This window comes from Uloborus diversus, chromosome 1 (assembly GCF_026930045.1).
Source record: "Uloborus diversus isolate 005 chromosome 1, Udiv.v.3.1, whole genome shotgun sequence".
Taxonomy (NCBI): Eukaryota; Metazoa; Arthropoda; class Arachnida; order Araneae; family Uloboridae; genus Uloborus; species Uloborus diversus.
The window spans coordinates 101,259,324-101,272,044 of NC_072731.1; the positions used below are offsets into that span (position 1 = coordinate 101,259,324).

General features: G+C 33.2%; 1 protein-coding gene across 3 annotated transcripts in view; it reads left to right on the plus strand.

The window, feature by feature from the left end:
* Positions 1–8,769, plus strand: part of LOC129216442 (DNA-dependent metalloprotease dvc-1-like) — a 37,857-nt gene extending 29,088 nt beyond the window's left edge. For 2 of the 3 annotated variants that reach the window (XM_054850685.1, XM_054850812.1), the window contains 2 exons: positions 391–795; positions 8,399–8,769. In XM_054850685.1, the coding sequence (XP_054706660.1) occupies positions 391–795; positions 8,399–8,667 (674 nt within the window). In that variant the 3' untranslated portion in view covers positions 8,668–8,769. Of the gene's footprint in view, positions 1–390; positions 796–4,628; positions 4,764–8,398 lie in introns of all 3 variants that reach the window. The other variant, XM_054850751.1, reaches the window with a different exon arrangement.
* The last annotated feature ends 3,952 nt before the right edge of the window (positions 8,770–12,721 follow it).

The following is a 12,721-nucleotide window of genomic DNA, read 5'->3' on the forward strand; positions in this document are numbered from 1 at the left end:
TGTAATGCTAGTTCCTGGGTGATAGGTCATAAAAGAACAACAAAATTAGTTTTAATTGCTATGTATGTACAAACATATTATACAGTTAACTCTCATTAACTTGAAGCCCCAGGGAATGGCTAAAACCTTCAAGTTATTGTTAGTTCAAGGTATGGGAGGTTCCCACAACCTTCTCAAGAGTTTGGTACCCATTGAAAACTTTTAGATAAAAGAGTATTTGAGTTGTGAGGCTGTGAGTTATCTTGAGTTGATTGTATAAATATATTTTTTTACATTTATAGAGAGAAAGAGATCTTATTTATGCTGTTGAAGTAGCTACTAAAACGTGGCATGTAAAACATTCTGTTATTGTATGAAATATTTTATGTCTATTTTTCTTTTTCCTTTCAGAGAATAAAAGAAAGCTTTCTTCACTTGACAATACAAGTTTCTTCACAAAGAAATCTGAAAAGCAGGGTAGTTTGATATCTGGTGATTCAAAAAATTCTAAAGAGAAAAAAATATGTACTGAAGTTGAAGCTGTAAAAATTTTTGGAAAAGAAGATAATGTTGTTGGCATAAATACAACTGGAAAACCTTCCTCAGCAAAATCTAATAAAAATGTAATTCCTTTCACAGGAAAAGGTTTTACTTTAGGCACAATTTCTGAATCATCTAAGACTAAATCAGTTTTATTGGACAAGTTTACAAAACCTACGAAGCTTGAGAATGCCAAGAATAATTTTCCAAAACAAGTTAAATCAAGTTACCCTCATTCAAGGATAAGCGAAGTAGCCGAATTCAAAGGAAAAACAGGTGAAGGGTTAACTTTTAATTGCATTTTATACGAAACTTGGTCATGCTGTAATGCCCATATAGTTTTCTTATATATTTATCCACTTAACTTTTAAAAATATGTATTGTTGTAGTTCCTTTAAAACACTCTTGGCATTACGCAATAAAATGTTTGTTGTGGCATGCATTCTCATAAAAAAGCTGGGAAGCTTTAAAACAATAAAATTACAACACTCTAGCATTATGCAATAAAGCGATTGTGGCATGCATTCTCATTTTGTTTACAGACGAGAAAGAGGAAAGTTGGAAAAAAAGTGGAAAGTTTGGGGGGAAAAAAGAAGTTTTTTCCTGAAAGGATTTATTTTCATCCAGAAAAAATTAAAAATTTCTTCCTCATTCAAAAATTTATAATGTTTACGCTCCAATATTATTTTTTTGTTTAAATATTTTTTTTTATCTTCAGTATTCCACATGAAGACACTAACTTTAATAATGCAAGCTGTGAGATAATTTTGTAATACAAGTAATGAAAATAATACCCTTTAATTAGCATTAGTCTTTTCACAAGGAGTTCTTGCCAGTTTACCAAAATAAGTGTATATCGAACAAGGAACTTTTGTCTTTTAAAATTTTTGTGGATTGCTCCCGAAAATGTTATGGGTTCCATTGCATTTACGTGGATATGAAAAACCTAATGTCTAAAGAACATTCGTTCATATGAGCCAGTATAATGGTTCTTTCCCTAGCAGATATGCATGAAACCTACAGATTTTCCTACGTTCCTGTTAGCTCTATCAGACTTGTCATAAATATTTGCGATTTCAGGGGGAACTCGGTGATTTCTCATTCTATTGTACATTTGGATGTTCACTCATTTGTGTTGAAAATATCACTTTCAATCATTTATGTTGAAAAGTGGGAATAGAAGCTTTCATCATATTTGTTTAATTTTCTTTTTCGCTACCACCTCTTCGATTTCCTGTTGGCCAAAATTACCAACTTCGATAGCTCTAAGTCAAAAAAGCACTTAACACCTTGTGCAAAAAAACACCTTTATTAGCGACACTCTGGCGCTGCAACACAAACACATTACACTCTCAAAGAACAGAACTGAACTTAACAGACTGAATTAGCCATCAGTTATAAACTTGGGCCGCGTAGCGGCGGTTACAGCATTTTATGCTAATTTGCATAAACATACCGCCGGCCTTGATAAATTTTACAAAAATTTTCAAAACGTTAATCATTCATATTAAAGAAAACTTCATAAAGAAATCAATGAAAAGAAAAAAAACAAAGAGTCCATCACAAAATAGACAATAATATAGCACAAATACAAAATAACACTAAGCACAAATCAATTTTCAATTGGTAAAAGAGCAATCTTGTTTACCGATCTTCTAAGTTCACCTGTTGCAGTTCGAATCTTCATAACTCTAACTTTATCATCGGAACCCTTATGCAGTTGTACAATCCTACCAAGTAACCACTTGCTACATGGCAAACTGTCTTCCTTTATCAAAACTAAAGAGCCCAATTTAACATTATCCTTAGCAAACATCCATTTTGAGCGTTGTTGAAGTGTGCTTAAATAGTCCGTTTTCCATTTTTTCCAAATTGTTTGGACTACCTTAGTGGTTCTTTGCCAGCGGCTTAACCTATTATCATTTATATCAAGTAGTTGAGGCTCTGCAATTGCAGAAATTGGCCTACCAACTAAAAAGTGACCTGGGGTTAAACATTGAAAGTCGTCATCATCATTTGACAAAGGAGTAAGAGGTCGCGAATTTAAAACCCCTTCAATTTGAATAATTACAGTTTCAAATTCCTCATAAGTGAGTCTTAAATTTGACATTACCCGTTTCAAATGGTGTATAACAGATTTTACACCAGCCTCCCAAAGTCCACCAAAATGGGGGGATTTAGGAGGGATGTACGACCAATCAATACCTTCAGAATTAAAGAAAGAAGCTAATTTTTCATCTGGAAAATTAATCATACTATGCCACTTTTTTAACTGAGCATTGGCTCCAACGAAATTGGTCGCATTATCTGTAAATATTTTGGAACACTTTCCGCGTCTAGCAAAAAATCTTTTAAGAGTTGCTATTAAGGCATCTGTAGTTAAATCTGAGAGCAATTCAAGATGAATTGCTCGGGTTACAAAACATATACATACACAAATGTAAGCTTTATTCAGAACACCCTTTCGTTGAATTTTAAACTTTACGTAGAACTGACCGCATTGATCCAAACACTTGTAATTAAAGACATAAGAAATATTTACTCTTTCACTAGGTAAGTTACTCATAATTTGAGATGTTAAAATAAGTTTACACTTAAAACAAGTAACACAGGAATGAACACATTTTCTAGCAAAATTTCTACCTCCTAAAGGCCAAAATTTTGTAGGAACAACATTTAATAAAGCTTGCGGACCTGCATGCAATAATTTTAAATGATAGGTATAAAATATAATTTCACTTAACTTAGAGTTTTTTGGCAAAAGAATAGGACATTTATGATTGAAAGGCAAGGATGCTTTTTTAAGCCGACCACCTACTCTATGGACACCATTTTCATCAATAAATGGATTTAAATTACATAGCTTACTTGCCCTTTTTGTTTTACACTTATCATTTAAAGATAATTGTGCTGCTTTAATAACTAAAATTTCAGCATCACATATTTCTTTTGAAGTGATAACTCCAGTTAATCTATTATCTTTACTTTTTAAATTATGAATAAACCTACGAATATAACAAAGTATGCGAAGAATTTTGTCATAATTATTACTTAATTTTAAAAATTCATTTGCAAAAGAAAAATCAGTCATTTTTTAACACTACAGTAGGTTGGTTTTCAACAGTCAAACATTTAATCTCTTTTAGATAAGATTCACCACCAAGTTCCACAGTTTCATGATCGAAAGGAAAGTTAGGAGTGTCCTGCTTTAGAAAAGGTGGACCGTTAAACCAAAAGTCTTTATTTATCAATTTTTCAGGGTCCAAACCACGCGATACCAAATCAGCCGCATTCTCCTCCGATTTTACGTGAAACCAACGATTGATATCAGTCAATCTCTGAATTGTAGCTACTCGTGAAGCAACAAAAGTTTTTAACTCACATGGTGATCTTTGTAGCCACGCTAGCACTATAGTACTGTCTGAGTATAAGTAAATCAAATTATGCATTAAGTTGAGAACTCTTAGCACTTTTGTCACCAACTTCGCTAATAAAACTGCTGCACACAATTCCAGCCGTGGAACTGTAACGGTTTTAATTGGAGCAACTCTGCTTTTGCTGCAGAGTAATTTGGAGCAGGATGAGTTTCTTTCATTGGACGAAACCATATAAACGCAAGCTCCATACGCACATTCTGAAGCATCGGAAAAGCCGACAATTGTCTTGACAACTGGAGTTTCAGTCAAAACATATCTGTCGACGTAAACTTTACTAATTTTCTTGAGGGCATGAATAAACCGAAGCCATTCTTCAGTTTCCTTTTTAGGTATAGATTCATCCCAGTCTAGTTGTAACTTCCATAAGCGCTGAAGAATAATTTTAGCTTTTGTTACTATGGGTCCAAGCAACCCCAATGGATCAAATATTCGCGCAATTTTAGATAAGACAGTTCTTTTCGTAACTCTAGGCTGATCTTCGCAGGATAAATTAAAAGCAAAAACATCATTCTGTGATTTCCATAACAGTCCTAAAGTTTTCGTGTCACGCAGCTTATCAAAATCGTAGCAATCTGCATCTGATGATGTATCAATCAACTCTGGATGATTGCCGCACCACTTGTGAAGATGCATTCCACAACTTCCTAACAGTTCTATAATTTCTTCTTTAAGATCCTTCGCAGTCTCTAAATCCGCCGCTCCGGTCAGAACATCGTCCATATAGAAGTCTGACTTCACAATGGTTGAAGCTTTTGGATACTGCTGTTCCCCATCTACACTTAACTGCTTGAGACATCTCATGGCGAGGTATGGTGCTCTTGTTGTACCATATGTTACCGTATATAACCTATAAGTCTTGACCTCTTCACTTTTAGAATTTTTCCATACAATTCTTTGCAAGTCACGTTGACTTTCATCCACATTAATCATTCTGTACATCATTCGAACGTCTGCAGCAAATGCATAACGATGAGTCCTGAACCTTAAAATTATAGGAAACAAATCTTCTTGGATAACTCCGCCATTCATTTGCAAGGAATTTAACGATTCCCCTGTAGAAGTTATCTGCGAGCCATTAAACACTACTCTAAGTTTTGTTGAGTTTCTCAGGCCTATAGACACCGTGATGAGGTAAATCATAACATGGAGTAGGGTCTTTAGTTTCCATTACTCTTTCCATGTGACCTAAACGTTCGTACTCCGTCATAAATTTACAATACAAATCTGCGAGCATTGGATTTTTGTTCAATCGATTCCATAAAGAATTTAACCTTTTTATGGCGATTTGTTTCGAATCTCCTAATAACCGCAGATCCTGTTTAAAAGGCATTTGAACTACAAATCTTCCCGATTGATCTCGTTTGTGAGTTTTTAAGAAATGCTTATTGCACTCAATTTCTTCGGAACTTTTAAATTGATCTGTTTCGTCAATATTTTCAATTTCCCAGAATTTCTTGATTTCTATAGTTAATTCTGCCTCATTAATCAACCCGCAATGGAAGTCTTTAGGCTGGGAATTATCTTTGGTACTACCACCCACTATAAAGCCAAACAAGGTATTTTGCAATACTAAATTAGAATTAGGTACATGCAATTGACCAAATCTTAATAATTCTAAGAACACTTCTGCTCCTAATAGCAATTCAATTTTCCCTGGCTTATTAAACTCAGAATCAGCTAAGTTAACATTCTCAAATATTCCTATCTCCGAGATAGTTACATGACTAACAGGAGTAATTTGAGTTATTTTCGGAACAATTAAAAAATCCAATACCCGAGAATAACCTCCACCCTTGTTACAAATCACAGCTGACGTTTTAAATTTAACATTCATTGACACCCCAGTCAAACAAGATATGGAAACATTTGCTTTTTCTTTTCTCAGTTCTAATTTGTCCGCTAATTCGCAACTCATAAATTGGCTCTGCGAGCCACAATCTAACAAACACTTAGCAGGAAAGAAATTTCCAACCCTATTTTTAATATAAACAATCGCTGTACTTAATAAAACTCTCTTCGGTTGAAACGATTCGTTGGAATACCCTGCAAAACTTTGCTTGTCACTAACTGGTTCAAACGGACTCGCATCTACGTTCAAATGATTTATGTTTGATTCTAATACGACCCCCTGGGAAATCTCGTTAGTATTTACTTCCACTGCGTTCAACTGACCTCGCGAACCAGTAAGCAAATTAGATTTTTTCCCGGTATCAAAACATAAAAGAGTATTATGCTTTTTATTGCAAGTATTACACAGAGATTTTGAAACGCAATTTCTTGACGCATGATTTCAATGAAAACAGAAATTGTGCTTCTTAAGAGCTTTTACTCTATCTCTTGCGTTTAATTTAAGAAATTGATAGCAAGAGGAAATGTTATGATTTCCTTTGCCACAAATTATGCACTTTTGCAAAACTTTATCTACTACACCAGAAACCATTGCGGCCGTTTTTGCCTGGTTTTGCTTAACATTTACATTTGTTTTTGAAGCATTTAAAGTACGTGCGATCTTTCAAAAAGTCTAATAATTCCGATACCTTCGGCAAATTATCTTTTTTCAGATTCCTTTCCCACCATAGCTTAGTGTTTGTATCTAACTTTTGACTTAAAATAAAAGTTAGAATTACAGACGAAAAACCATCAACCTTTTGATCTAACATTTCTAAAGACCTCACACACTCAGTGCTTATATCTATTAAATTTAAGATTGCTGCGGCAGATTCATTTTGAATTGCAGGAATTCTAAAAAAGCGCTTTAGATGAGCATAAACTTGTTCCCGGGAATTTGAATAACTTTCCTCTAGCAGAGACCAAGCTACTGCATAATTACTATCTACAATTGAAATCAATTGAACAATCCGAAAAACATCGCCTTTTAACGATGATTTTAAATACTGTAATTTCATTGCATCAGACAAATTCTTGTTCTGATGAATGCTTGCAAGAAATATATCGTTAAAGGAAAGCCACTCGTGCAAATTTCCTGAAAACGACGGTAAGTTCATTTTAGGCAACTTAACATTTGTCTCGGCATTCGAGTTCGATTCAACCCTCGAATTGACCTTAAAGTCACTTTTCGCTTTTGAATGCTTTCGGTGTAATTCATAGGCCAATTCATCTAAAACATCGTTAATTTCTTCTTGCTCTTTTTCAAAAGACTCATTAGCATCTTCATTACATGCAACATAAATAGATTTAAAACAAGCCTTTAATTCCAATTCTAAATCTTTATGCTTACGTTCTAATAGTTCAAAGTCACTAATTTCAAACTCAGTTACTGATACCTTTTGTTTGAACTTCGTAAGTTGTATTTTGAGAACTCGCTTTCTCGATAATAGTTCTTTAAGAGTTTCAGACATGGTACAATCATATAAGCGTTCACTTACCTTATAACGATATAAGCGTAATACTTTCGCAACTAAATGCACTGTATCACTTGAATTTCACTGATTCTTAGGAGCGTATATCCACACAGCTCCTGTGAGATGGACCATATTTGTTGGCCAAAATTACCAACTTCGATAGCTCTAAGTCAAAAAAGCACTTAACACCTTGTGCAAAAAAACACCTTTATTAGCGACACTCTGGCGCTGCAACACAAACACATTACACTCTCAAAGAACAGAACTGAACTTAACAGACTGAATTAGCCATCAGTTATAAACTTGGGCCGCGTAGTGGCGGTTACAGCATTTTATGCTAATTTGCATAAACATTTCTTTAGGCGTTGGTCCTTTCTTTAAGTCTCAGTATTATGACGACTCCATTTATACCATTTGATTTAGCAAAATATTGCTAGTATTATATAAATTACCAAACACGGGCATTTCCATGCAGTGCAAGTAATATTCAAGATTAAAATTAAAAAAAAAATGTTGAGCAAAAGAAACATACATTAATGGAAACCTCAAATTAAACTTCATAAAACTTTGTCATCCCTAAATGAATCCTTTGAAAGGAATGGGATAAAATATCAGTAAGTAAGTTGCAGCCCATGGCCGAAAATTTTGGGACACATTTAAAACTCTATTAAATCTAAAGATTGCCACTTTGAAAATCTGTAAATATATTAAACAAAATAATTTATTCATATTCATTTAGAAATTTGGTAGCGATATTTTCATCAGCATTAAAGTTATAATGTATTACGTGTGTCGAAGTTATTTCTTGTCACCCTGTATATCTGTGTTGTACAATAATATGAATAAAAAATAAGTTGTCACCAAATTTAGTATTTTTGCTGTAAATACCTTCAAGTATCAAATTTTTTTTATTGATAGATGGTATTGGTTTGGGGGGGGGGGGCATCGAATATAGTTCATGCCCACTGTTTTCAGGAATCTTAGTCAGGTCCTGTTTATATCTAATGGCATTATTGTGTGTTTTTTTTTTTTTTTAAATATTTGCTTTTCTGTTTTAGTTTTATTTCTTCATTTTTACAGAATCAGCTGAAAATCAAAATCCATCCTTCAGTTCTTTAAGAAATTCAACTATGTTAAGTAACTCATCAAAAAACTTTGTTCAAAGCTCTATGACAAGTTTTTGTTCCGTTTCCTCATTGAAGAATGCTCAAAAGGATTCATTAAGAAAAGTTGAAGGAACCCAGTCTTCTGTCAGTCAAGTCAGTTGTCCTGTTTGTCGAGTGTTGGTGGGAAGTAGCGATATCAATTCCCATTTAGATCAGTGCCTTTTACAGTGTGACTCTTTTTGAACTTTTAGTAATTTAAGTATTTTTAAGATCAACTTTTCTACAAAAGACTTTTTAAGTGTGAATTGTATATAAAAATATTTTATTTGATGTTACGATTTTAATAAAGTCTATTTTGTGATATTTTAAATTTTGTAAATGGTTTTTCTTTATTTCATTTTAATTGAGGATTCAAGAAATATTCGGTTGGTATTCAGTATACTGCCTGTTCATCAGGCAAACGAAATGTTTGGTTTGACCGAATACTTTAATATTCCACTACTGAATAGTAAACAAATTTAAATATTCAACAATTGATAAACACTTTATTTTATAATGAATAAAAGTTATAATATAATACCATAGTAATACAATAATTCATGTTGTTACTTACTAATATTATCTCATTCAATGTAATATTAATGTAAGAAAAAACACTCAGATATAAATTAAATCAAAATTTTGTTGCTTTTCAAATTTTCTTAAATCTTGGGACACATTACATTTACTTACATTTACTGTAACTGTCTCATTTAAACATGAAACCAGAAACCCACCCTCAAAATTTTAAGTTCATAAATGTGTAAAGTCAATTAACTGCTAATTTATTAAAATAATTAAAAAAAAGCAATTAATACCATCATTTCAAATATTTGAACAGGATGATTAATATATAAAGACAAAACTTTAACAGCAAATTTTCAGTATTTTCATTTCCAAAAGTTTTTATCATATGAAATAAAACATTTTTTAAAATCCAACTAATTAAATTAATCCCTGTAATCAAGTTTTAATACTGGTGAACAATGATTTGTGTTTTTATGTAAGGAAAATGCAAGATTTTTTGTATCACAACATGTTACCTTGATTATCAGTTATCATTCCTTTTATAAGGAAAGAAATTAAGTATCAGATGCAGATTTACATAAACCAAATTAGGCGTTTACTACATTAACTCCCTTTTTTAATAATTTATTTTATTTTTATTAATTTGAAATTAATAATTATGTTTGACATAAATAAATTTAGATTTAAATGTAAATGCATTTCACTCATGACACAAAGTGGAAAACAATTTCTCTTTTAAACTGGCAGAAATTAAAAATATAAATATTATAAAAATATTAGTTTAAAAATATTTATTAAATATTCAGTATCGGCAAAATGCACTTTTTTGTGCATTCCTAGTTAAAAAACTAATAAATACAGAGTACCTTTAAACTGTCAATCTATATAATGCAATTCTCTACAAGCCACACAATTTTTTCATAGGGCACAAACAATAAGTTAAGTGCTTACAAAAATAAATCTCTATTCTGCATTGCAAATATAACAGCATTCTTGGGAAAATTAAATTTTTATGTAGTTACTCAGCTTTTCATCTCAATTCAAAGTTTTTAAAGGAGAAATAGGTTTTCCAGTAAAAATTAGTACCAGATTGTCCTTGAAAATGCTGCTGCTATGCAAATCGCTAATGTTCTATAATGAAGCCTATTTATTTGTGAATAATAATACAATTGCATAATTTTAATTCTCAATGTAGTTATAAGCCTCGGAAACAACTGAGCTCATTTTCAGCTCTGTAGCTTACCTGTACGGTTCTGTTTTCTGCTTTCATAATGTTTAAGACTAGCAACTCGCCCGACACATGTGAGGTTCGCTCAGTGATACACTTTTTTTCAACAAGGAACCTGTTTGCTGCAGAGTTTCATAGACAGATTTGCAAAGTGTACGGTGATACTCTTAAGAGTGAAAGCAAAGTGCGTAAAGAGAATTCAAAGATGGCTGTGACAACGTCCATAATGAGGAGCTCTCCGGTCGCACTTCTTTGATTACAGGCGATTTGATGGCTTCAGTGGAAACTAAAGCTTCCCAAATCTGTCGATGAATTTCTGCAGCAGACAGGTTCCTTGCTGATAAAAAGCGTATCCAGGGACGGGCTGGGACCCCTAAAAGGGCGGTGGATAAGTAACCCAAGGGCGTACAGTTCTATAAAATATATATATATATATATATATAGTTTTTTTAAAAAAGTTTTATTAAAAAAAAAAATCTTTTTCATGTACATTTTTGGGGTGGTTTCCACCTGGAGCATAAGTTGTTGATGCCCTACATGGAGAACTCTGGGGGCCCTTTCTGAAGAACTGTAACTTGGTAATTGCATTGTTTAAAATGCTCACACCAATATCTCATTTTAAAGCATTGGAGAGGAGAAGAAAAGAGCCATATATTTTAATTTATTCTGTTAACTACTATTTGAATCTTGAACATGAATTTAAACTATGCAGCCCAGTACAAAAAAGCGCGATATATCCGAAAACGCGATGTAAACTCTATCTCAGTTTTTTAGCTCAAATTTTTTATCCGTTTTCAGTTTCTATTTGTTATCAAATAAAATACTTTTGATTCTGCTTTTGCACTAGCAAAACTTAGCAGTCGTGATTGTCTTCCTTTTTCCGTGCTTTCCCAAGTTATCTCTGAAAAATGAATGATGAAATAAAATGCAAATAAATATATTTAATTTTTTATACGTGTTCTGACCCGCGAGGTTCATCTTAATATAAAGCTAGGCATCGGGTTCAAGTTTCTTTTGAATTTTTTGACTTAATATTAGTTCTGCTTACTTAAGGTATGGATTTCTCTGCTCCCCAATCAATATTTTGAGGTAGTGAATGAGCAACGCTATGCCTTTGAGCCCTGGAATTTGTAACCCCGTGAATTTGTGTGTTTATAAGGTTTAATTACGGGAGGGGGGAGGAACCCTCAATATCTTAATCAGTCACCAACCCCAACATCCTAACGTTACCAAACATGACATACAATTCCCTTTTTGATACTTTAATCCTAAAACTGTTTCGGGGGTGTACCCGACTCTCACCCCCTATAAAATGGCATTACAGATCAAACAAAATCTTGTTTATTGGACTTTAATTTCTTAAAATTCTTTGGGGGCGAGTACCCAAACCCTTCTTTCCATAAAACCACCGAAGATAATATAAAATTGCGTTTTCAGATCTACAATTTCGAAAATTTTCCCGGACCCCCTTAATTTTTGTAAGTGCAGCATTACACTCACAACTAAATTCCTGTTGTTCAATTTCTTTCTGCATAAAACTGCAGAGCACATATTTATACTGAATTTACATCATATTCAGATTTTTCATCAATTTCTGATTCTGGTGACCTTCTAGTTCAATAACCCGGACCTTGGAACCAGGGCTCATTTTCCTCCTACTTTTTCCTACTTAAGTAGGAATTGTCCTACTTTTCAGCAAAAAATTCTTGCTTCTCCTATTTTTTAGCATGATTTTCCTTTAGAATTTAACTTGAAATTCCTTCAAAAGATTTTAAAATTGATGTGATTTCAAAAAATTTGCATTCAGAAAATGAAGATTTGTTAATTGTAAATCTTTACTAATAATAAAGCTGAAAGTCTCTCTGTCCGGAGGATGTCTGTGACGCGCATAGCGCCTAGACCGTTTGGCCGATTTTCATGAAATTTGGCACAAAGTTAGTTTGTAGCAATGGGGGTGTGCACCTCGAAGCGATTTTTCAAAAATTCGATGTGGTTCTTTTTCTATTCCTTTGCGTCATTGGAATTTTTAAGGCAGTTTTTTCAAGGTCTATTTCTTTCTTTTTTGAGGGTTTTTATTCTGGATGGATACTCCGTCACACTTAAGGGGTGCACGATCGCTTGGGGGGGGGGGGGGTGACCCTGAATTTACATTCTAAAATCAACTATTGCAGTGAAGTTCGCGAAAAAAATTTCATTGATTTAAACTTTTCCGAAGTACAAAATGCCACACAATGATATGGTAATGTCAGAATGATAATTCTAAAAGATCTAAGCGAGCTCAGTAACCAAATTATTTGTCTTTGAAGTTATTAAACTGTTTAGAGCGCTGGAAAACAAAATTCCTGTGCAGCATAAAAAAAGTCCAAACTGACCAAAGTTTCCCTACTTCTTCTTGATTAACTTACTTCAACTTTTCTAAAATCTTTTGCCATCATCGTAAGGGGGGACAAACCAAAATTGCCAACAGTGAGACGGGCAATGCTGCAATTCTGCATCCTCTAA